This window comes from Esox lucius, chromosome 7 (genome assembly GCF_011004845.1).
Source record: "Esox lucius isolate fEsoLuc1 chromosome 7, fEsoLuc1.pri, whole genome shotgun sequence".
Taxonomy (NCBI): domain Eukaryota; kingdom Metazoa; phylum Chordata; class Actinopteri; order Esociformes; family Esocidae; genus Esox; species Esox lucius.
Genome location: NC_047575.1, coordinates 29,596,254 through 29,620,157, shown reverse-complemented (window position 1 = coordinate 29,620,157; position 23,904 = coordinate 29,596,254). Strand labels below are relative to the sequence as shown.

The following is a 23,904-nucleotide window of genomic DNA, read 5'->3' as shown; positions in this document are numbered from 1 at the left end:
GCTGTTATCAAGGCAAAGGATGACTACTTTGAAGAATATACAATATGAAATGTGTTTTGATATGTTTAAGACTTTTTTGGTCGCTTTATTATTTCATGTGTTATTTCATAGTTTTGATGTCTTCACTATTAATCCACAATTTGGAAAACAGTAAAACAGGTACACTTGAATGAGTAGGTGTCCAAACCTTTGATGGGTACAGTGTCCTCTAGAATTATTGGCACCCTAAGTAAATACAAAAAAAAGTTTACTAATAAATAAATTGAGACACAGGGCTGTTATCTTGGTAAAGGGAGGGTGCAAAATGTACTAAATGCGGGGGTGCCGATAATTGTGGCATGTTTTTGAATAACTCTGTTTTCTTGATTTTTACCTAGGATTGCCAATAATTCAGAAGGGCTGTATAATATGCTGCTAATGCTAAAACAGGCTTTTGCACACAAACTAATGTGAAAAAGTCTTAGGCCATCTGACAAACGTTTTCAAAGCCATTTATCTGAGCATTATATGTTTATTGGTTCAAAAAATAATATAAAATAAATTTAAACACAAACATTTATAAAATGAAAAGTATCAAAATCAGTGTGTTTTAAAAATAAAAGTCACTACTGTATGTAGAACGCAAAACCGAAGGAACTGTTTGGTAGACTTGAGTAGTTTATTCAAGTGGCCTCTCTTACTTTCAGTTATTTTCCCTGTCCAAGTGATCCAGTACAACTTCAATTATGTTGAGGTCGGGGCTCTGAGGTGATCAGCAAAAATACTGTTCATGTTCTATCAGCAGAACTCTGCTCCAAGTAGGTCTTTGCTGTGTTTGTTGTCGTTATTGGGGTTATTATGAGGCGAAAATAAAATTATTGCCACTTTTTCATCTTACACTTTAAGTTTCTATATATTTCTTAAGTAATTTGGCCACCTCAAAGACATCTATAACCTTTAGATAACCAATAGCGTTGTGTTACTTTTTATTGTATTAATGTTTATTTATATTGTACACTTACTGTCCAGACAAAGCTTTAAAACAACTTTTCTCAGGTGGCCTAAGACTTACACATAACTGTATATACAAATATCAGACAAAGTGATTTACAAATGTAAAAATACTGCATGGGGGGAGGGTAAGAAAGTATTTAAATAGTGCAATGGGGAACTCTGTCAGGCAGTTTAATGTTACATTTTCTGTTTCAGTCATTCATTCATTCATTTGTGCAAGTCTCACGGTCATTGCTGATTACAGATTGCATAATTTCTAATTCACAAAACCTATTTTTACACAGGCCCATCTGGGGCTTGTACAGTAGGGAAAAAAGTGGAAGATACTTTGAATTTGACCAATAAAATTGTTTTGGGGGGGATGCAAAACATTTTACTACACTGTACTCTAAACGCTGGTGCTTTCTGTGGTAGCAAGTTCATGTAACACATGATAAAACAATTTAAATCTTTACAGACATATTACTGTTCATTGTCTCATAAATAAAATGTTGCTGCAGTCAATGCAAGTTCTCTCTGTAAACTTTTACACAGAAATCATCTACACAGGGCTTGTGGTTAATTTTCCTCACTCTTAGTGTTATTAAAACTCCACGCCGCTTTAATGACATGCACTAGGAAGGAATGGGGTTTCTTACATGGTTTGGAAACATTTGCCAGCAGTAACTCTTAGTGCACATTTACTCAATAACACCACAGGATATTGTTGAGGGAATAAGGAAATACTTGTTTTGACCAAAGAAAGTGTGTTTTGGCTATAATTATTCAGTTGGCAAAAAAAAGCAAAAAAAAGAAAAAGGAAATTAAAGGGAAAAGTCAACCAATAACACCACAAAAATAATGATTAACCTAGCATGGAAATTCAGATCTTCCTTTTCTTAAAAAAGAAAAGAAAAAGAATATAAAAAAGATTCAGACATGAGGTAGAGAGGATAAATTAAAAGACTCTCCCCAATGACAATGATTGGCCTATTTAGCTCCCACATGCCTTCGATAGGTCCCCACACCCACCCATGTTACGGTGATTGACCAATGACTATGTGCCTTTCACTTGATCTTTCAAGCAATGTCATCAGCTTATAAGGTTAAACATCCTGCGGTGCATCGGACATGCTAGTGGCTTATGTGTCTTAGCCGAACCCAAATATTAGATACGTGACAGTCTGACAATTTGGCACTAAGGGAGACACACTAGGGAAATGTCCAGGGTTGTGTCCAGACCGGAGACATTTAGAAATGTAGAGTTGCTACCTGAACTTGTCCAATAAGATCAAACGGCAATTTGTTTCTTTTTTGAAAATTGCAGAAATGTTTCCGTTAACAAACACCTCGAACTTCAGTTGAAACGGAACGGACAAACAATTATTAATTATAATCAAAATGGGGTGTGTTTGTTACGTTCCATGTAGGTGGGAAATCCAGCACTGACATTTTTGGAAAAAGGCCCAACAGTAAGCATTTCACTGTTACTCTACACCCGTGGTTAACGTAGCATGGAACAAAATAACATGTGATTTGATACAGTTTAGGGTGAAAGACCTAAAGTTTAAGGCTGTGGCATTGTGTTGTGTGGGACAAAGTGAAGCATCACAGTGCTGGGAACTAAGTCTTTGTCATTTTAAAAGACAATGAAATGTTCCACTTGCCAAAACAGCTGTTGTAATATGTTAACACATGCTGTACTCTGCAGGTGAACCCAGTGTCCTTGGCACAGAGGACCGGGAGGAAATGGCTCGGACAGTGTAACCAATCAACGTGACAGGAGGAACAGGGCAATGGGAGAAGGGACTGGGTCATCTGGTCTCTTGGCCCTTCCAGAACCTACAGCTCCCACTCAGCAGTCAAAACTCTTGTGTCCAGGCAGCCCAAAGTTTGGACCAAATTCCCACTTTTATTTTCCAAAACATCTGAAATAGTAACTCTTCAAAAAGTATCCTAAATAAATGCCATATTTTCTATGGCCATTGTAGACCCCCCTCCTCATCTGACAATATCTCTCTTGACAGGTGAGGTGGACTGGACGAAGGCTTCATACCTTACTAAGGAATGTGTCCATTTCCTCCCTAGACACTGATAGGACAGTCAGCATAGTTATTCAGAGAAACACAGCCAGGACCACATGGCGAATATGGTTGGGGAAAAAATGATTACGTAATAATTAGCATGTAATGGTATATATATATATTTATACACACAAACGCACACTGTATATGCAGTATGTATACGTGCGTGTCAATTCTATCATAGTATTTTCCATTTCATGTAATTAAAAAAAGAGGGCTTGGAGGCTTGTAGCGGAAAGGGGCTGTGTTTCAGTACTCCCTGTGATAAGTAGTGTCCGGTAGTGTGTCCTGTAGTGTGTCCTGTAGTGTGTCCTGTAGTGTGTCCTGTAGTGTGTCCTGTAGTGTGTCCTGTGGTAACAGGTCTTGTTGTCTCTGGGGAGCAGCCCCATTCGGTTTCAGTAACAAGTAAAGAAGGCTGCTGTCCTCGTCCCCCGGGTCACTGTTCATTATTACAAAAGGATAATCCATGACTGTGCAAGACGGCACATAAACATGTGTCTGTGTTTGGGCACTGTGTCTGTGTGTGTGTAAAAGAGGATTTAACATGACAGAGGGATGAGGGCGTAAACTCCGCCGTGTGTGTGTGTGTAGTGTATCAGGACTATAATACTGGGGTGAACATGTAAACTCTATTCCACGTGTGTGTGTGTGTGTGTGTGTGTGTATGAATATTAAAACAAAGAGGGCTAGAACTCCTGGCCATTGGCGCCGACCGCAGGTGAACTCCTGACCACTGGAGCCTGGAAATCCTGTGTGCATTTTCACTGAAGGGAGGACTGAGACAAAGCGTGCGTTCCGTGTTCGGATCTCTCAGCTCTCATCCTCGGTTTGTTGGAGGTCCAGGAGCCGGACGTGAGTGAAGGGGAAGTGCCCACGCTTGCCATTGCACTCGCCCTCCCACTGGCCGTTCACGTTAATCTTGGTCACCGTCACCGTGTCCCCGACCTGCAGAAACACGGCAGAGATATCAGAAAGGGGCATCAAGGCTCTTAAACACCTTACAAAATGTTTGGCGGCACATTGTAAATCCAATAGCGCTATGATTTAAATTTTTATGGATTAGTTCACAGTGCCTACAAAAAAAAAAAGTATTCAGACCTCTTAAATTGTGTCGCGGACAATTTATAATTGATGTATTTGTTTTCCATCAATCTACATACAATACCCTTAAACAAAGTGGAAAAAACTTTTAAAATCAACCCATTATTCAGTACTTTCTAGAATTGCATTTTTTTTTGGACAGTTTTGAATATTCTTGGATATGCATCTACCAGATTTGCACAACTGAGAGGTATTCCAGAAAAACACGGCTCAACAAATTCAGAGTTCTCTGAACATATCCGGCTTCTCTTAACCAGATAAGGGAGTCTCTGATTTTTCTGTTCCAAAATGGTTCCTTCCCATTTAAATCTTAAGGCTAAGTGAAGTGCATATTGGTTGATCCGACAACTACACGCAACTACACGCAACTTTAAAAGGTCCTCATAACAATGACAGAGAATGGGATGAGTATCATGGAGTCGGTAAAATGCACATGACAGCACCCTTGGCGTTTGCCAACAGGCACTTAAAGGTCAGCCTTTTACTGAGGAATGGCTTCCATCTGGCCACTCTAACATAAAGACCTGATTGGTGGAGTGCTGCAGGAATGGTTGCCCTAATGCAAAGTTCTCCCATCTCCACACAGAAACTCTGGAACATTGTCATGGGGTTCTTGGTCACCTCCCGGAACAAGGCCCTTCTCCCCTGATTCAAGTCCTGGCTTTGGCTGGGCCACTCAAGAACACTTACAGACTTTCTGAAAGCAAAACCATTATTGTCCTGGCTGTGTGTTTCGGGTCGTTGTTGTCCCCGAGAGATGATTCTTTCCACCAGTCTGAGGTCCTGTGTGCTCGGGATGCGGTTTTCTTCAAGGACCTCTCTGTATTTTGCTGTGTTCATCCATCCCTCAATCCTAACAGTACGTTCCTTTGACTTCCTGGTTTGGTTTTTGCTCTGACAAACACTTAGAGAGACAGGTCTGTGCCATTCTAAATCAGGCCCAATTAACTGAATTTGCCCCAGGTGGGTTCCACTCAGGTTCTAGAGACATCTCAAAGATGAACAAGGGCCACAGGATGCATCTGAACTCAATTTGGAGTGGCATGGCTTGGTCATCATGGGGTAACGTGTAAATTAATGGCAAAAATTAAATATAAATTAACTCTACAACAACAACATGTAGAAAGAGAAGGGGTCTGAATACTCATTTTGTGCCATTCCCCAAGTGCATCTGTCCCTGTATTTGCACCTCTAAAGAGGAATACGTGATGGTTGGACTCAATGATCATCAGATCAGCTCAAATATACTCCAATGGCACGTACATTACACTGATTATCAAAACATTTATGAAGTATGTTAACATGCATTATATTAAAGCCTCACTAAAAAACATCTAATCCTCATGAAAACTGCCTTTCTGGCATTTATATGAGGACTGATGTGTCAGTTTGGTCCAATTTAGAAAAACAAAAGTATAAATACAAGTAGGAAAATTAAAATGAATACAGTAGGACACATGTACTGTTAGGAATGGCGGATTCAGCAGATAACCACTCTTTACCCTTCAGTTTTTAAGGGGTAAACTGAAATGATGGTATCGGGGCTTTGCAATTCATTCCAGTCAGTGGCAGCAGCAAACTGAAATGAAAATCAACCAAAGATGCATGTATAAACAGTAAATGTCAATTTGTGTGTGTGTGTGTGTGTGTGTGTGTAAGCAAGCATGCAGGTGTGCTGGCCTGCATGTGCACCGATTGTGAGCACGCAGTTACAGCAGCAGAGAAATGATAGAGTAAATGACATTCAACAGGATGGCGTAGAAGAACAGGCGGACAGGAAGGCGCAGGAAGCCCATACCTCCAGCGCCAGGGCCGTCTTGTCATAGGCATTGGGCACCCTCTTCTGGATGGCGCGGGCGTAGACAGGCCCGTTCTGCAGATTGGGCAGGGGCGTGTTGACCATGGGCTGGGCATACTGCCCTGGGTTCCCCAGAGGCGGGGGCAGCTGCGGCGCCGCTCCGTCCGTTGAGCCGCTCCCGACACCCAGCGGTCCTCCGCCCGCTCCTCCCGCCGCCGGAGCCCCTGAGGAGTTTGGCGAGGCGGGCCGGTACTTCTCCACGTAGGGCACGGGGATCATGCCGGCGCGGCCCTCCTGGTTGGCTGCGTTCCACCACTGCTCCTCTGGTTTTTCCAGCACACGCAGCACGTCGCCCTTGCGGAAGGGCAGGTCCTCTTCGTCGTTGCCGGGGAAATCGAAGAGGGCACGAACAAACTCCACCTCCAGTGGAGCTCCACCCAGCACCGCAGCGGGGCAGGTGGCAGCACCGCTCACAAAGCCAGTGTGCTTGGCCTTGCTGATGGGCTCGATCAGCGTGGTGGTGTCCAGGTAGTGGATCTTGTAGAACTCCAGCAGGGCGGGCAGGGCATCAAACTCCTGGTCACCAATGCGGAAACGCGGGGGGGCCAGACCTGATAGACGAGGCAGGGTGAAAGGATGAGTTTTTTTTATTTCACACCATTACCACAGCTATTTTACAGCATGTGGTAGGGTTTGGCTTGCTCAATTAAGCATTGTAATACCTTGAACTTACATTAATTTTGATCAATCAAATGCTCATTTTTAAGACAGTTATAGACCCATTTTACCTATAAGCTATAAACTACAATAAATTAAATTACATTAGAATATCCATGTGCCATTACTACATTCAACCTGTGTTTCAGAGTAAGAGGTGATGTCTGATATGCGACAGTGTGCACTGACATTTACCCATTTTACATGCTTCAAATAGCCACCTAACAGAAAAAAGAACTCAGGCACCTTTCAAATTCTCCATCTCTTGTATACTCCTTTGCTGTACTTAATGATGCATGTATGTTCAGTCTACCGACATTCGCGTGTAGAAAACCCTTACCGATCATTGACAATGAATGATGGCCCCATTAAGTTGGGAGACATTGCAACCAAAAGAAATGCAAGTTATGACAATCCATTGTTAAGTACAGCTGACCTGCCTTTACTGTGCACCTCCCCTCCCTCGTTAGATAGATGCAAGCGTGTTTGGTTTCAGAAAATGGAACGTTTGCGAAACAAAGTCTTGTGACAGTGCTAAGCGAACTTGAATGAAAAGGTGGTAAAATGCAGGCCTAATGCAACCACCTGAAGGCACATCTCGAGACCCAAAACGTTGTTGGCCGCAGAACTGTGCAACGCTGGTCCCCAACAAGCACATACATTCAAAAGCCTATTGTAGCCTGATAGGAATAAATGCGGTATAACTCCATTGCCACCTAGAGGTAACATGGTATAGGGCCATTCTGTAATACACAATATTTTCTAAATACAATGTCGTGAAATAATGTATTCCCCATGTCAGATATGTTTGATCGATAAAAAAACGGAGGAAACGGATTAAAAAATATATAGGTAACGAATGAGCACGGCATTTTTGTACCATGACGCCCTATGGAACTCCGACGTAGGTAGAATGATATTCTCTACCAGACAGCGATCTCCCGCTTTGGCTCTTATGGAGCCAAAGCGGTATACTGCATTTAGTTAGAGGGTTGTGTGCTTGATATCCTACAAGCTATTGATTGCAATCTTCAATACATTTTTAAATAATGTTTACATTTGTCTCAATTTAGTATGCATTGTAGACAATGTCCGTTTACAATAGGCTGAAAACGCGAAAAATCCCCCCGACTGTGGAGTGTTTTTCTAAGTTTTGTAGCAGGACGCAAAACGCAGTCTACGCAATACCTCGAATACATTTTATCGTTACCTAATGCAAATATAATTCAATAATGTACAATTCCATTTCTCAGGCAGACCTACTCAATGCATCCAATCATTCGCGATTCAAATTGACAGTTTTAGCTAAAGATTGTCACAACTGCAGAATCTCAAGGAAATACGTGTGGTTAAATTCACACAATTAGGAAACTAACAAAAAAAGAGACTTCTTGCTTGCGTACAGTCAGTATGCGTGTGTGTGCAAAACAGGGCAGGATCACTGGCATTCCGCACACACCATTCCGAAGAGTCATCCTCCAATAGTGACAGCATGTCCATTCATTCATAGGATCAGCCCAACCCACCCTGTAACTCACTCACTTGGTACCGTACCGTAAACCTACAGCTAACAAAACCTACCATCATATAAATAATAAAATATATTTATGAAGTTAGGTAGGTTACACTACTACCAAATTCTTAGTTAAGTACATCTTAACTAACCAGACATGTCCCCACACTCTCCATTGCAGATTAACCACAACCACAAACTACATATTACAGCTAATGAGGTTTTCCTTGTTTCTGTAGTATAGTTTGTCTTCTCTTCTAACATAGATGCTGCAACCTTTTCAGTGCTTAGCTGGAATCAGAAAGCTGTCTTGCCAAGTTAGTAAAAGTGTTAGTTTTCTAATGTAACTATTTTAACTAGCTTAACGCTGATTCTTGTATATTTAGGGTGTACGCCTGTTATTTTTCTGTGTAATAAAATCGTTTTACTGTACAGTTAGCTCGTTAATACTAACTCGCTATTGATCTTACCTGATCCAGATTGCCGGTTGTTACTGATGCTGTTGATGATATAATGTGAGACTTTCGAGTTCTCTGAGACCGATAGCACGTAGTCACCGGGACTAGTTATTGAGTCCCTGACCAGGAATACGCCATGCCTCTGTCCCTGCAAAAGGGAAACCGCATCTTGTCTGCCCAACCTTCCCCAGTACCAGCTTGTACGGTCCTCCGCGTCAAAATTCCCGGCCATGGCTGCAAATCCACTCCGAAGCTTCAAGGCCTTCCCCTTGTTTCTCCCTATCCGCAATCAGGACTCAACTCATACAGAAACTTTGGTTCACTGTGGAACACGCTCTGGGAAAAAAACACGGCATCGATACCGCTTTAAACCGTTAGATTTGTAAGCATTAATGGTATTCCCAGAAAGAACACTTCTCTGCCCTTCGTTAAAAATTATTTTTTGTAACCAGGAATATATGATTTATTTTTCATGGCGTTTTAATATAAATCTCAAGTCATTTGCAACATATAACTAAAGGGCTGAAATGGCGGATCATCGGGAAAGGTTGACCTCATCCCCCGGATGTAGCTAATAGGGGTGTAGCCATAGATAGTACAGGGAACCGAGGCAACCCACTGCAAGACCCGCCCCCATTATTGTTTGATACGGTGAAATAGCTTGACTTTCGTTGTTCGGACCTTCAAAGCTCGTACTTCAGGATAGGGTCTTTATGAAGGTAAAATGTATACAACATTCCACAAGACTAGTTTTCGCACGAAATCTACGCGTGATGAATGCGACTAGGCAGGGAGTGTCAATGTGCATGATCACAATATTCAGAATTTAAACAACTCTCACCACATCACAAATAAACTGGTGACATGGATGAAAAGTTTACGAAGTTTTGACCAGTTTACTATGGCCTTGAGAAAGGCACCTAAACATTATTGCTCATGTATGTCTCTCTGGATCAGAGCACCTGGTAAATAACTAAAATGTAATCATTTCTGGAGGGAGGTGTTCAACTGAAATAGTATGGAATAATGAATACACACAGACATGTTTGGAATCAGTGAGATGTTGAGGTTTGAGTGAGTAGAAGGATAAGTGAAGTAAATCTTTCAGGATTTTTAGTCCTGTGTTCTCAGGAAGCCCACAGTGAAACACCATGATCCAGAACACTGATGGCCAGAATTGTGGACAGAGGGTGTTTACCTGAAATTAGCTGTTCAACTCTAGTTGTCCAACAGAATCAAGAAGAATTATGTTGTGTATTTTAGAAATTCTGCATGATCAGTGGTTGAAAGTACTAGATGTCTGAGTATCTGCCACCCAACCTCAACTAACATTTGGGTAAATACTTGAAAGATAGCATTGAGAGAAAGCCAGACAGACAAGAGAGACAGGTAGGCAGGGACAGACTAGATTAAAAGCTGAGGGTCTAGCACTTTTCTACCAGGTGTAACCAGCGGGTGGGGTCTTGTCATCCTCATTTCTCTTTAGGGAAAATGGAGGGATACATGTCAAAAAAGGAATGGAATGTCCCCCTTCAGAAGACATGGCTTAATATAATCCAGCATGCAAATAGTGCAATCTAATTCCCAATAGAAGGTCTTGATCGTAATCTTCACACTCATTTGTGTTTCTGGGGTTGGATTAACCTTTTAAATTAGTTTGACAATCTATGACAAGACAATGTCTGTGTATACTGGACATTACTATTTTCTATGTTCATTTTTAGATATATTTCAGCAAAATGGCCAATAAATAAAGATTTTACTGTTAATATACACCCGTTGATAAAGCAATTAACAAATACAATTCAAATATAATTTTTTTTTTTTTTTAAATGTCTGTCCTTATGGTGAGCCGCTGTCCCCAGAGACACGTATCAGAGCGAGTATTGCTTAGAATCCAGCCCCCTGCCATTGTAACACACTCCTCCATTTCCTGACTGTCATATCTAATAAACAAAAAAATAAAACAGGAATATATTGTACATAATTGTGTGCAAACCTTTTTGAGGCTCGCAGCTGAAATTCCAGACCAAGATCTTTCTAACCTGTATTGGCATTTGGATACTTATGTAATATGAGTGTGCCACATAAGATTTTTGTAGAAAATGTTCACAATACATCTACTTTGACTGAGTATTTTGTGTTGATCAAATGTTAAAGCCATTTTGTAATGCAGCTAAACTTAACAGAAGGTTAACAGTTGATATACCTTCTGAGGACACTGTAGAGCCAAAAAGTGTCCTGTGCAAACTTCATTGATATCACTTTGCTTTCAAACATGGCATTTGATGGTTGAGGAATGATTCTACTTATATATTATGCACATATGCACAACACAAACATCCAGTCTAAAATATGGATTTATTTTTTGTTAATTGCTAAATTCCAAGACTGCATCTGACTTTGACAACATACCATCACAGATATTACAGAGCAGTCAGTTTGAGGGGTTTGACTTGCGTAGATTGTTGGTATTTGCATTAAAGGGGAAATAAGTCCCTGAAAATAAAAAATACAGGGCCTCTCAGTTGGTGCAACAGTCTAAGCAGCTATTTCCTAACACCATGCTGACCACTCGGTTCAGGTGTTGACTGCTGCTAGCTGCTCAGCCACTTCCCAGAAGACATCGCTTATCTGTAAACCATCTATATTAACATCACTTCAACTCCCTTTTTTAAATGTTGGCACACCCCAAACACACACAGTCAAATTCAAATGCAATCCTGGACAGAGCTGACCTTTGCATCATGATCCCTAGGAGGAAGGACTACCGCAACATTCAAATTCTTAAGTCCGTTTGGAGCTGTTGCAATGACCCAGGGCCAAAGATACAATGTGATGTCAAAATTGGTTAAGGGAAAAACATTTTTAAAATTATATTACAAAGAAAGAAAACAGTTACGGGGAGAAGACTTAGCCTAGGACCTTTTCCCATGAAGAATAGGAGCCAGTACAGTAGCAAGCAGTCTCTCCTGTCCTGACTATCCCTCTATCGCTTGCTCTCAGAAGAGAAAGGAGTAGGGGCTGTCCTTGTGGCCATGGCTGTCCAGGGAGAAGGAGGGGATGGCCACCTCAAACATCGCTGCATCACTGGCCCTCTGGCAGGAAAAAGTCCCCCTGCAGAAGGCATAAACATCCAATTACCAGCTGAAGGGGGAAAAAAAGATTTTCAAATAAAATAGTTACAGCAAATATTTCAGAAAGCTATGGTGAAGCATTTTCGCATTCTCCCTCTACTTCAATAATTGACCTTAACAAGGGCCCTAGGACCAGTGAATACAAGACAGCCCCATAACATCAAAGATCCACCACCTGCCTATATATACACTGCATATGCAGCTCCCTTTAACATAAAACCCACCACCAAACTACAACATTACTTGTAGGTTTTTTTTTTTGTATTTCATTCAATTCCTGTGCTATTAAGTACTGTTGCTTGTAGCCACAGATACACTAAATGGGCAAAAGTATGTGGACACTCTTACTAATTATTGAGTTCAGGTGTTTCAGCCACACCCATTGCTCACAGGTGCATAAATTCCAGCACATAGCCATGAAATATCCATAGGCAAACATTGGCAACAACAGCCCAGCCATGAAGTGGTAAACCAGGCAAACTCCGAGTGGGACTGCGAAGTGCTGAAGCGTGTAAAATCGCTGACCATCTGTTGCATCACTCACCACAAAGTCCCAAACTGCCTCTGGAAGCAACATCAGAACAAGAACTGTGAGTCAGGAGCTTCATGAAATTGATTTCCATGGCCCCTTAGCTCCAGTGAAGGTTAATCTTAATGCTACAGGATACAATGACATTTTAGACAATTCGGTGCTTCCAACATTGTGGCAACATTTTGGGGAAGGCCCTTTCCTGTTCCAGCATGACTGTGTCCCTTTTGCAAAAAGATCCTAACATGCTTAATTGTCTGCTTTCTTTTTATGGACCTTGGTTCCAAATGGCCAATAATCAAAATGAGGTTCCAGATAATTAAAAGCCTGTGTAACCGAAATGCCCTGTTCAGACTCTGCCCCTAACGCATGCAGATTACAATGGAAATAGTACACACTAAGAAAGTCACTGCGGAAAACAATTTCAATGATTCATAGAAGACTTTATTGAAGTCTTATACTGATCCATTTACAAAGTCACAGTTTTATTAACACAAGTTTAATGTTTCTCTTCAGAATGTACAACATGCAGCAACTAACAAGTCTCAACCTGTAATTTCAGCCACAATAATGCTCAACTGATTGATTTCTTCTCAAAATATACATATATACAAACTTATATTTTCAGGAGCCAGATCGTGCAGAGAGGCCGTGCTTTCATCTGATCCAAAAGCCTCTGCTGCGTACTGGTTTTAAAAATATGCAATGCGGGTTGACTGCTAAATGACCAGGTCACCTTCTTTTAGACTGCTGATTGGCCAGCTCTTTCTCCTCATAAGTGGGAAAGATTGGAAAGCACTTCTGAAGAGGTTATCACTTCATGTGCAACCAAATGTCACTGGTAAAGTTACCAGGTTATTAATAGGGCAACATATACAGAAAAAATGTCTAATTGCAATAATGTGATCTGATCAAAACGTATGAACTATTTGAGGATAACAAATTATGTGATGTTACATAAAACTTTACAGATTTAAAAAATGTGGAATATTCTGATCCACATGACCACAAATAGAAATCGGTATTAAAACAAACATTTGCTCTAAACTAGGCACTTCTCTAAATAGCCTTTAGTCTAGCTAGCTTAGCAGTTATTTTAGGCACATGCCATTTTCTTTAAACCAAGCAGCTACCTCATACAGGGCATTCATCAAGATACACATTATTTCACTCGAATTGAGTGTTCATTTGTATTTATGGATTTTAGATGATTTCATGTAAATAAAAATGTAACACTAATAGTATAATAGAGAAGACATTCATCATGATGGAAGTGGAGGTCGACCCTAGGAAACATTAAGTGTGCTCAATTTGTGCTTGAATGGCTTGGTGTGCACAGCCTAGGAACGTTTATAGCGCATTGCCATGAACTAAAGGCTAGCAACTGGGAGAGAAGTAGAGTGTAACAGTGAACACAGTTAAACATAGCCTAATCCTTAAAACAATGATCAATACAGCAGTGGAGATTTTTTTATTTTTATGTATTTAATTGTTTCGTTGTTGTTGTTTTAAGTTATTCAGGGATCCAAAAATCTAACTCCAGGTCAGCCTGCAAAATATTTGGATGCACTTTTGAGTCCTGGATACCGTCTTCTATGAGCAAACAGTGGAACGTTCATAAATGGCCTGTTTGATATATGTACGTTTGAGGTGAGTTCTGAGTTTTGGGTGTTTAAATGTCTTAAAGAATTGGACATAATGGTTTCTAATGACAAAACATTTCTCATCAAATCAAAATCTTCACAAAAGTGACAGAGGAAAACATCTGAGATTGTCATTCACTACTGAGCCGATAATACGATGGGTGAAAAACCAATGTTCCTGGACACACATGCTACATCCAGCCCTTCAATCCACATCAGTTACATGATGAGGTCTGAGGGGGAACAAAGCAATATAAATAAATGAAGTCCTGACTGACTCTTCATTAAAACACAGAGCTGTGGGAACATCAGACAGCACATCTAGTCTCTTGTCAGAACACCACGCTGTGCCATGGTCTGGAAGGGCCACACTGATCCCACCAGCTCTACTGGTACATGTAGTTCAGCCAAGGTCCCATGGCAGGTCATGATTGGCTATAAAGGGCTCTATGAAAGTCCTGGCGGAAAGCCACGTTCATACTCATTTTGATCCTAGAGCCAAAGGCCATAAGTGCTGTGTGTTGTTCATCAGCCGGTGAACCGGACAGGGGCAGGCTTTTGGAAGAGGGCGAGTAGGACCTGTGTGTGCCTGGGGTTTGGAGGACAGCATGGTCCCCCTCAGGCTAGTGACGTGAAAGGACCTGGGAGGAAACCATTGGGTGTATCATCTTTCTTGCTTTCAAGGGAAAAGGGCGGGATGCGGACGTCAAAGAAGGTGCCGTTGGGTCTCTCGAGCCGATAGGAACCCCTGCAGGGAGCGGGAGACACAAGGACAGGCCATGTCAGAGTCCAAGCCACATCCACCCTGCTCAGCCACTGCTCTGCAGTCTACCTGCTCTCCTGTTTCATATGGCGCTTAGTAGTGAAGTAGTAATAAAATAAGACAAAGAACAGAACACTAAAAAGGCAGCTGTTCCTACAATTAACACACTTCAGCTTCTACTACAACCAGACTACTACAGCTTGTCCATGATGCAACAGAAGACCATCATCAACCAATATAAGAGACTTGGCAAGAAGTGGGTAAATTGGGCCAAACTGTTTGATTCTGCTCCTGGGCACTGACCCACCGCTAAAATTGCATTATGGCTAATTAATAGGAAAGCGATAGCTCTGACTAGTGACTAGTCAATGAAAGTCCAAACCAGTAAAGCACAACAAACCTAGTCTACACAAGGTTTGCAACAGTCTGGTAACTTTACACACATTCCCAGGTTTGTCAGAAACTGCATATTTGAGACAGAACTACATATTCGGGACAGTCTCTGAACTATCTCCCAGTTTCAGAAAAAACATACTTCCATAAACAGTTTAACTACTCTGCCGGACGTTTGCTACAGGGCATACGCTGCATATATTATATTATGTTGATGAAGCCAGAATTCATTACAGGATAAAAGTGGAACTGCCACTGTAGAAGGTTGCATGGACCAGGAGGGACAAAAACAATGAATGTCATAGCTGGTGGCATCTGTTCTGCTGGTACTAACCCTACCAGTTGACAGAGCTCAGCAGGCAGTCTGCGCCGTTTCACAGTGCGTGTGTGTATGTTGACTCACCACATATGTCCGCTAGGTGCTTGTAATGACACGTGACTGCTGTACTGGAAGGCCGGCTGCTCTTTGGACAAAACTGGCTCCTACACGGACAGTGAAAGATAGTACCATTTTGTAAGTTCACAACACGCACCAACAAAGCTGGATCATTGTAAAAAAGAAAAATACAAAGGTAAACTACAGAAGCCTACATGAATAGAAAACAGGTATTAAGTAGTATGACGGAAAAAATATCAAACCCACAAACGCAGACCGTCTCCCTGTGTGTTCTTCAATCTAATTGCATCCTCCTAAAATGTACCAAAAAATCTTTTCTCCGACGGATCTTGAGAAGGAGTAAAGGGGATGAAGGGCAGAGACTTTTGGGAAAGCAGCCAGAGACTCACCCGTCCAACCACTCCTCTTCCCCGGACCGTCTCCAGGGTTCCTGACAGGCTGAAGATCCTCCAGTGTCGCTCCCTCAGCTGCACCACCTCCTCCCCCATGTTCTCCAGACGGATACAGTAGCGCCACTGACACACAAACCGAGCAGTGAACCAACAGACACCCCTCTACACTCCATTCTCCCAAGACCCATGGGGCTCTGGTCAAAGGACAAGTTGTTACAATTCTAGTAAAAAAAAAAATGTTTCAAGTCAAAAATGAACATCTAAAGAAGCAGACCAAATGGAATTGGGGAAAACGTGTTGAACAGCTTCTGGCTGTGGAAGCACGCAGGTAGGCTGGCATGATAGATGGGTTTCTCTGGGACTGAGAGCTAGCACAAAAGTAGAATTGGAGCTAGATCCTGAGCTGCTAGAAAATGTATTATGGCAGCAACAACCAAACATCACCTAAACCAAAACCAATAATAGGTCTTCACGTGATCTTTCAATGAGCGAGTTTGCTGTTCGCTAGCAGCCCATAACAAATGCGAAAACAAATCGCAGCCTCTTTCACTTACCCAATATACGTTGGAATTCTGGGCTTCCTGAAAGAGAGAACTACAATAGCATCAAAACCAAAAGCTTATCATAAAAAGACAAGTAGAACATCAATGTTCAGAGGTTTAGTGCGTGCCTTGGACAAGCAGAAAGGAGTTAAAACTGACATTACAACATAAGTTTCATGCTATGCTGAAAAAGGCCCTATATCTTTAGTCCCTTATCTTAGAGAAGTGAGGACCCACCCTCATGCCCATGTAGAAGGGGATGACAGTGACACGGATGTTCTCCGTGGTCTCACGGTGGACGTCTGACAACTCCAGCCACGGGTGGTTCTTCTCCTGCCACGCCTGCAGCGTATCACGCGGGACAAATGGGGGAACTGGAAAACCAGTCGAAGTGTAACAAGAATGCACATAAGACGATCACATTTTAAAATACAGTGCTTTGCAAAATTATTCAGACCCCCGGCCAATTCTTATTAATGAATTACAAATGGTACAACCATTTCTTTTGTGGAAAGTGACTTATTTGGGGAAATATCCAGTACCTTTGGAGGCTTTGAACTGGAGGAAACGCTCAAACAGCTCATGCTGAATGGGGACCTGGTCTGTAGAGTTGTAGGGCAGGATGTCCTCATGACTCACATAGTCCAGCCCTGGGATACATAGGAAGAGTTACCACAAGTGTGCCCATTCTTCATGTGATGCGAATTATGAGGGATGCATGATTTTTATAAAATAGATGTTTGTAATATTTGGGCAAAACAATTAATTGCAATGTTCATTCGCTTTCGTGAAAAAAAAAAAAAAAAACAGTCATGAGAGACAGCATTAGCAGCTAAAATCCATTGTTGTCATAGTGCTTTGAGGATTAAATATACACTAATATCATAACACAGAAAATGTAGAATCGAAAGTGGAAAGTATACTTTGACTGCATGCGTGTCACTCGTTGAAAAGGTTTAAAAGGCTCTCTGATTAAGTCGCAAAAGTGGGTTGGGTAGCGACGGAGGGTTGGTTTGAGACCAATATGCAGAAGGAGGAAGGCGAGACATTCAGCGGACTAGTAACATATCAACTGTGGAGAAAGAGAAATGCCTGTCTAGTGCAGTGTTTCCCAATCCCGGTCCTCGGGACCCAAAGGGGTGCACGTTTAGACACTGGTCCAGACAGTTGCATCTGACTCACCTGGAATGGCGTAAAGTGCCCTGCTGTCATCATGATTGGCGAGAAATGTCACTGCCTCAGTCTGTGATCTCTGAGACTGAAAGAAAAGACATAACTAGGCGGTTAGTCTGTGAATATGTAGAAAGTGATCATGATTTTACACAGAACCAGTCCAGAGAATTAGTGGAGGTTGTGAAGAGACGTTTGGTTAGATACTCACAATGTGGGGACAGTCTCGGGTATCTATCAAGACCTGATAGTATGTGTGAGTTTTCCCCTTGACCTCTTTGGAGCCATGAGCCCCAGGGGGTTCCGCGGGCTTACTGGAGACAAAAACAAAAGCAGAGGGAGGTGTGAAAGGCAAGTGAAAAAACACTGCAGAATATTCACCATTTAGGCCAAGTGCACTATTTGAGTAAAAAGTAGTGCAATAAATAGTCGGCTGCCGTTTGGAAGAGCTGAGCGGACATGTGTTGTAGAGGCCTGAGTTGCTATGCTACCTGGTGTCCTCACCTCTCTACGGCTGGGGGACTTACGTCGCGGTCGTAGAGCCGGGCATGCCAGGGGAATAGGACAATTCCTCTGTAGCCAAACACACTGTGTAGAAACAACTGGGGACAAGACAAACATAAGGCTACATGTGGGATAGCTTGACAGGAGGTATATACAGTTGTGCCCAAAAGTTCTCATATCCTTGGAGAATTGGTCATATATGTACCATTTGTAAAGAAAACATGAGTGAGGAGGCAAAACGCATTTCTTATGGGATTCATATTCAACTGTAGGTTAACAGAATGGCACAATCATAAAACAAAACATGGCAAAAAAATTAATGAATGAACTGACCCCTGTTCAAGTTTGCATACCCTTAGATAATATATTGCATTTATCTTGCCATCAATTTTCACTGTGCCTTAAGAGCTCCCCCAAAACCTCAGTGAGCCACCACCGTGCTTCACAGTGGGGATGGTATTCTGTTCTGTATAGGCCTTGTTGACCCCTCTCCAAACATAGCGCTTATGGTTGTGACCATAAAGCAACATTTTTGACTCATCACTTCAAATTACAGTGTGCCAGAAGCTGTGAGGCGTGTCAAGGTGTTATCGGGCATACTGTAACCAGGCTTTTTTGTGGCACTGGCACAGTAAAGGCTTCTTTATGCAGCGCATTTTTGTTCAAGAATCATCGTATTTTACTCCTTAAAACAACCCAACCATATTCATCCACATGAGAGCTAACAAACTCATTGACTATTTATACACAGACACTAACTGCAATTAAAGGGGGGAAATTCACCTTTAATTGCCATTTTAACCAATGGGTGTCACCTTGCGTGTCTGTAACAAGGCCAAACATTCAAGGATATGTAAACTTTTGATCAGGCCACTTAGGTGATTTCTGTTATCATTATGATTTACAAAGGGACCAAACAACTGTGATAATAAATTCCTTCATATGATCACTATCCTTAAATAAAATACAGTTTTAAAAAATCAGTGCCAAAATTACACAATTTCTGCCAGGGTATGCTCATGAGCACAACTGGATATTGTTTATATTTGCTTATTCGTACAAAGTTTAGCAATCTACTACAGACACATCTCTCGCAGAACACTAATAGGTTATGCCTGGAGGTTTCATTCATTTCAAAATCAATACCAAGATCTCACAATTTCTGCCAAACTTATGAGCACAATTGTAAACAGAGGATTAACTGATCTGCCAAGTGGGCACAGTATTTCACCAAGTATATACATTGAACAACCTCACAATGACTAATTTGGTAATTCAACGGCCATGGCAAGGAAGATGACCAATGTAAGCTAACAAAAGGCCATCCAGTAAAGTTGTTAGCCTCTAATGCTGAATGAAATAGTGATTATGATTCTAGCTCAGGAGACCCTCTCACCTGTCCTGTTTCATATTTCCCCTGCTGTTTAGGCACCTCAAACACTCCTACTGTCTCCAGCACCTTCCCTTCTGGCCTGTTGGATGAAGAACATGCCGAGACGTTAGAAGAGCAGCTAAGGCTTATTCTCACTAGGAGATCATCTTTGGGATTGAAATAGATCCACGGTCATCTCCATTGCTATGCAACACAATTGTCCTCTTAAAGCTTGTCACTAAGCTCAGAGCACTGTCAGGATGCCACCCTGAGTAACTGGATAATGGACTTAAGAGGGCGGGCCTCAGGATGTGAGGATTGGTCGTAACACCTCTTCACTGTTTCTTTACCATGGGGTCTCCCCTGGGGACAACATAACTGTCTATGGGTGTCAAACTCATTCCACGGAGGGCCTAGTGTCTGTTGGTGTAAGTTCTCCTTTCAGTTGGTGTACAATTTAGACCTAGAAAACAGGGGAGGACCTAAGTCAGGGGAGGGCAAACTTAGGTCTGGGCCTGAACATGGCCGACGAGTCACTGTGTATATAATAAAGTAGATTTGTGGATATTAAAGAACAGACAATTCTTAAACATCTAATATTGGATCCAAAGTATGTAGAAATGTTTATGGAGCTGAAAATATTTTACATATTTTTCTGACCCGCAAAAGACTTCGACAAACAAACTGTACATAAAGAAAGTGTGATCTGTTGAATTTCCCAATGCAGCCCTAGAACCGAAAGGATTTGGCACTTGCCATCTAATGTAGTGATCTTAATGCACCAATGAAGCACAAGCCAAGAGTGAAAACAAGGAAACAGTTTGCACTCCATGGAATGAGTTTGACACGTGGTCTATAGTGATGACATAACGCCAAAAACCTTTCACTATATTTGTACTTGACTTGCGTCCACCTCAGTCTGGAAATGCACACACTTGCAGTACAGTGAGGACAAGCAGGGAAACACACCAAATGGTCGATTCCTTTATTTCCCTATTTGTCATAGTCTTCAGGTTCAAAAACAAATGTGATAGTTAGACTATTAAGCTAATGCAAGAAAACCACAAAATATTGTAGAAAGAGCAGAGGGACGTTAGCAGCGCTAAACATCTAATTGGGTATAACAGTTTTCTCCCATTTCATGACCAACCATTGAATCTAAGGATAGCCTAATGGATTCCAATTTCCAATTATGTTGTAGTTAAATGAGAAAAGACAATTGCAAGATATTAGTGGATTACCCCTCTAAGGTTATTTGTCACATTGCAGGCCTCTATGCTCAAATCAACACGGTTTTTTACAAATCTGTTTAAGAGTGAGCATCCAAACAGAGCGCTCACATCACGTGTTTATTCAGACAGCAGTCATTCGCTGAAATGGCGAAACTAGTCGTCAAAGTAATGATAGGAGTGTGCAGTGAAATAGGCTGATTAGTGAAGCTATGGTGAAAACAATGCCTGCAAAGATGTTTCACAGTTGCCTTGGACAAAACACCTTCAAAGCATCAAGGAATACGATAATCCAACTATTTTTTGTTAGTCAAACTCACTTGCTGTTTAGCTTGCTAGCACAACACATTAAGTGTTTCCAACAATGAGTAAGCTTGAAATCTCTTGGATCAGCTATCATTATTCTTTACCTTTTATCTTGACATTCCAATGCACAAAAATGTCAATGTATTGCAATGTGTCCAATTGTTTGACACCAAAATGCAAAAAATTATCCAGCAACATACATAGCTATTTATAATTAGCGATTTCTTTACAAAAGTAAAAAGAGTCTGCACTTATTACTTTAAGTCCCTTTGCTTGGTATATGAGCATCTGTTACTAGGCAAAATCACGTAGATATAAAAGGTAGGCATAATAATGACGGCTTTGAGAAACAGCTTTAAGATTTAACAAAGCTCCTACAAAGGTTGAAACTTTTGGAAAAAGGGGCCATGGTTAAGACAAACTAACTGGGTTTGCTTAATGACTAAATATCAGATAGCCCCAAAAACAAAAACTTTAGTGAAAATGAGGGCACATTACCATTAATTGTATTTCAACCCGTTAGCTACCTACTACTGTACATGCGAACACGCCTTTGATATCCAAATTGGAGTTTTTAGTCCCAACTTCACTTAGTCAGGTATCGAAACAGGTTAGCTGCTAACGTAACGACGTTACTGTAGTAGTAATATGCAAAAGAGTAGCTAGATTTTAGGTGGTGTGTTCACCACAGACGCAAGTCATTTTACATGTGCTAACTGGCACCCATACGAATTTAGCTGATGTAATTATTGAACATCAGAAACAAAATTGGCTAGCCATTAACCATTTGGTTCTATTGCAAGACGTACTGACTTTAACTAGCTAGTACGTATACGCTCAGGCCAGCACTAGAAAGTATCTAAATTACCTTGACGACATAAACCGTTTTTGTTGAACGTTGAACAAATCACATGATGAGCAGGATACACTTGGATTGTGTCTACTGTTTAAACTAACATGTTGTAATACTCGACTGACACTGTTATACTTATTAAAGGTTGACAGCAAGGTCCGACGTATCACACAGGCCGCCATCTTTGTTTAGATTGTAGTAAACTGAGCCAACATTGATGACGTATGACTCGTAAGTGAATTATGTGACGTAAACAGTCTGTTTTCATTTTATGTAGTTACTTTATAAAATATTGCTATTTCCCATTTTCAATTACTTTTCTCATCTGTCATTGCCCCGCCATTAAGTTTTATTTTCTTTCATTGTTTGCTTATGCTTTTTCAAGTCCGTTGTCTTATTATGTGATCATTATACATTGTAATGATCCCATTATCCTACGCCAGATAGCGCGACGGCTGTCTGCACTAATACAGATATTCATTTGGAGAGATTAGAAACGTATATAATCGTATATAAAGACAGAATGGGATGCAACCACACATAGTATAATAGTAATAATTGTAATAGTATGTATGGAGTAGATAACGCAAACTACACAACAAATATTTTACTTGCCGGTTCCTATCCGACAATGCAAAAACGTATCATATACAATCATAGCAGCAATAACCTATTTAGAATTTCAGTAAAACATAGTATCTGCAGTATTCGTAGTACATATATAGCCCAAATATGTACATATTAATATTGTGAGCATGCACATGCTGCATTAACGTCAGATTATCATCTATACAATTTCACCCACATGGCGTTTACTGTGTAAACTCTGGAAAATGGACGCTCTCTTTCTTGGTATTACCCGTGGAAGAATTTCTTTTAAAAGCGTTGATTTCTCTGAGGGATACACCATGAATGCATTGTTATTGTAGTGGTTACATATTTACAAGAGGCATATTCCGCTGTCAGACTTCCCCTGAAAGCAACTCAGGACCCACCAGACGCACATTAAAACACTATTCAATAAAAGTGGCTTTGTTGACATGACTGCAATACAACCAGGCGGAGGGCACTCACTAACTTTCAAAGGTCTTTAAATGATTTCCTTTGAAAGTTAATCCTTCTGCTTTTACCCCTTGATATGTGCCAGCTTGTTTTCCTTTGGAACAATTCATAAGAATGATTATATTTTGCCATTTCTGGCATACTAGTGTATGTGTTAGTGTTTAATTAAGATTTGAATGTAAAATGGCTAGCTGTTTCTGACTGGCTGCTGTTGTTTCCCTGGGAAACTGATAATAAACTTGTTGTCTGTCATTTAATTATGTGCTTTTTTGATGATTTTTGATAATAACAATAGGAACAACAATAATAATAACAACACTAATAATAATCATAACAGTCATAACAATAATTATAATAATTAATATTCAGGGCAATTAGCCTACATCTTATTTGATGGGAGGCAGTAAGGGACGTGGATAATGGATGAGGACGCTGGCCCATAAAAGTTTGAGAACCACTGGTCAGGTGTTAAGTAATCTTGATAGCTAGACCTATAATCTGAAGCAATCTTTATTATGAGCTGTGAATGATGCTCAAAACTTTAGCCCATAATTATATGTGTCATCAAGGTATAATTTCAAAACATTCATGCCACAATTATTGGCACCCGGGCATTTAGAGCACCCTCACTTTGCCAAGATGACAGCTCTGAGTTGTCTCCTATAATTTTTGATAAGGTTGAAGAACACATAGGAGCTCATTCATCCAGAAACTCTCCACATCCTCTGGAGTCCTTGGTCCTCACTTATACACTCACCTCATCTACTCACCACACAAGGTTTTCATGGTATTTAGAACAGGGGACTATGTACAGCTTGATTCTATAGTCAGGGAACCATTATTGTGTGGATTTGGAGGTATGATTTGGATCAGTGTCCTGCTGGGAGTTCTAGCGACAACCCAGTTATAGACTCCTGGCATAGACAGTCCAGTTTTGACCTAAAATCTCCTGGTACTTAATAGAGTCCA

At 41.0% G+C, this 23,904-nt stretch overlaps 2 protein-coding genes across 2 annotated transcripts; both read right to left on the bottom strand.

The window, feature by feature from the left end:
* Nucleotides 1–1,718: 1,718 nt before the first annotated feature.
* On the bottom strand, nt 1,719–9,195 carry LOC105005921 (adapter molecule crk). The gene is made up of 3 exons (XM_010864186.4): nt 8,656–9,195; nt 5,956–6,566; nt 1,719–4,001 (listed from the first exon to the last, which is right to left on the bottom strand). The coding sequence occupies exons 1-3, from the start codon at nt 8,873–8,875 to the stop codon at nt 3,867–3,869; spliced, it is 966 nt and encodes a 321-aa protein (XP_010862488.1). The 5' UTR covers nt 8,876–9,195; the 3' UTR covers nt 1,719–3,866.
* Nucleotides 9,196–12,731: 3,536 nt separating this feature from the next.
* LOC105005923 (polymerase delta-interacting protein 2) lies at nt 12,732–22,085 on the bottom strand. The gene is made up of 11 exons (XM_034293464.1): nt 21,888–22,085; nt 19,510–19,590; nt 18,114–18,211; nt 17,821–17,923; nt 17,622–17,697; nt 16,982–17,089; nt 16,677–16,813; nt 16,452–16,478; nt 15,895–16,020; nt 15,512–15,591; nt 12,732–14,700 (listed from the first exon to the last, which is right to left on the bottom strand). The coding sequence occupies exons 1-11, from the start codon at nt 22,053–22,055 to the stop codon at nt 14,571–14,573; spliced, it is 1,134 nt and encodes a 377-aa protein (XP_034149355.1). The 5' UTR covers nt 22,056–22,085; the 3' UTR covers nt 12,732–14,570.
* Nucleotides 22,086–23,904: the final 1,819 nt, after the last annotated feature.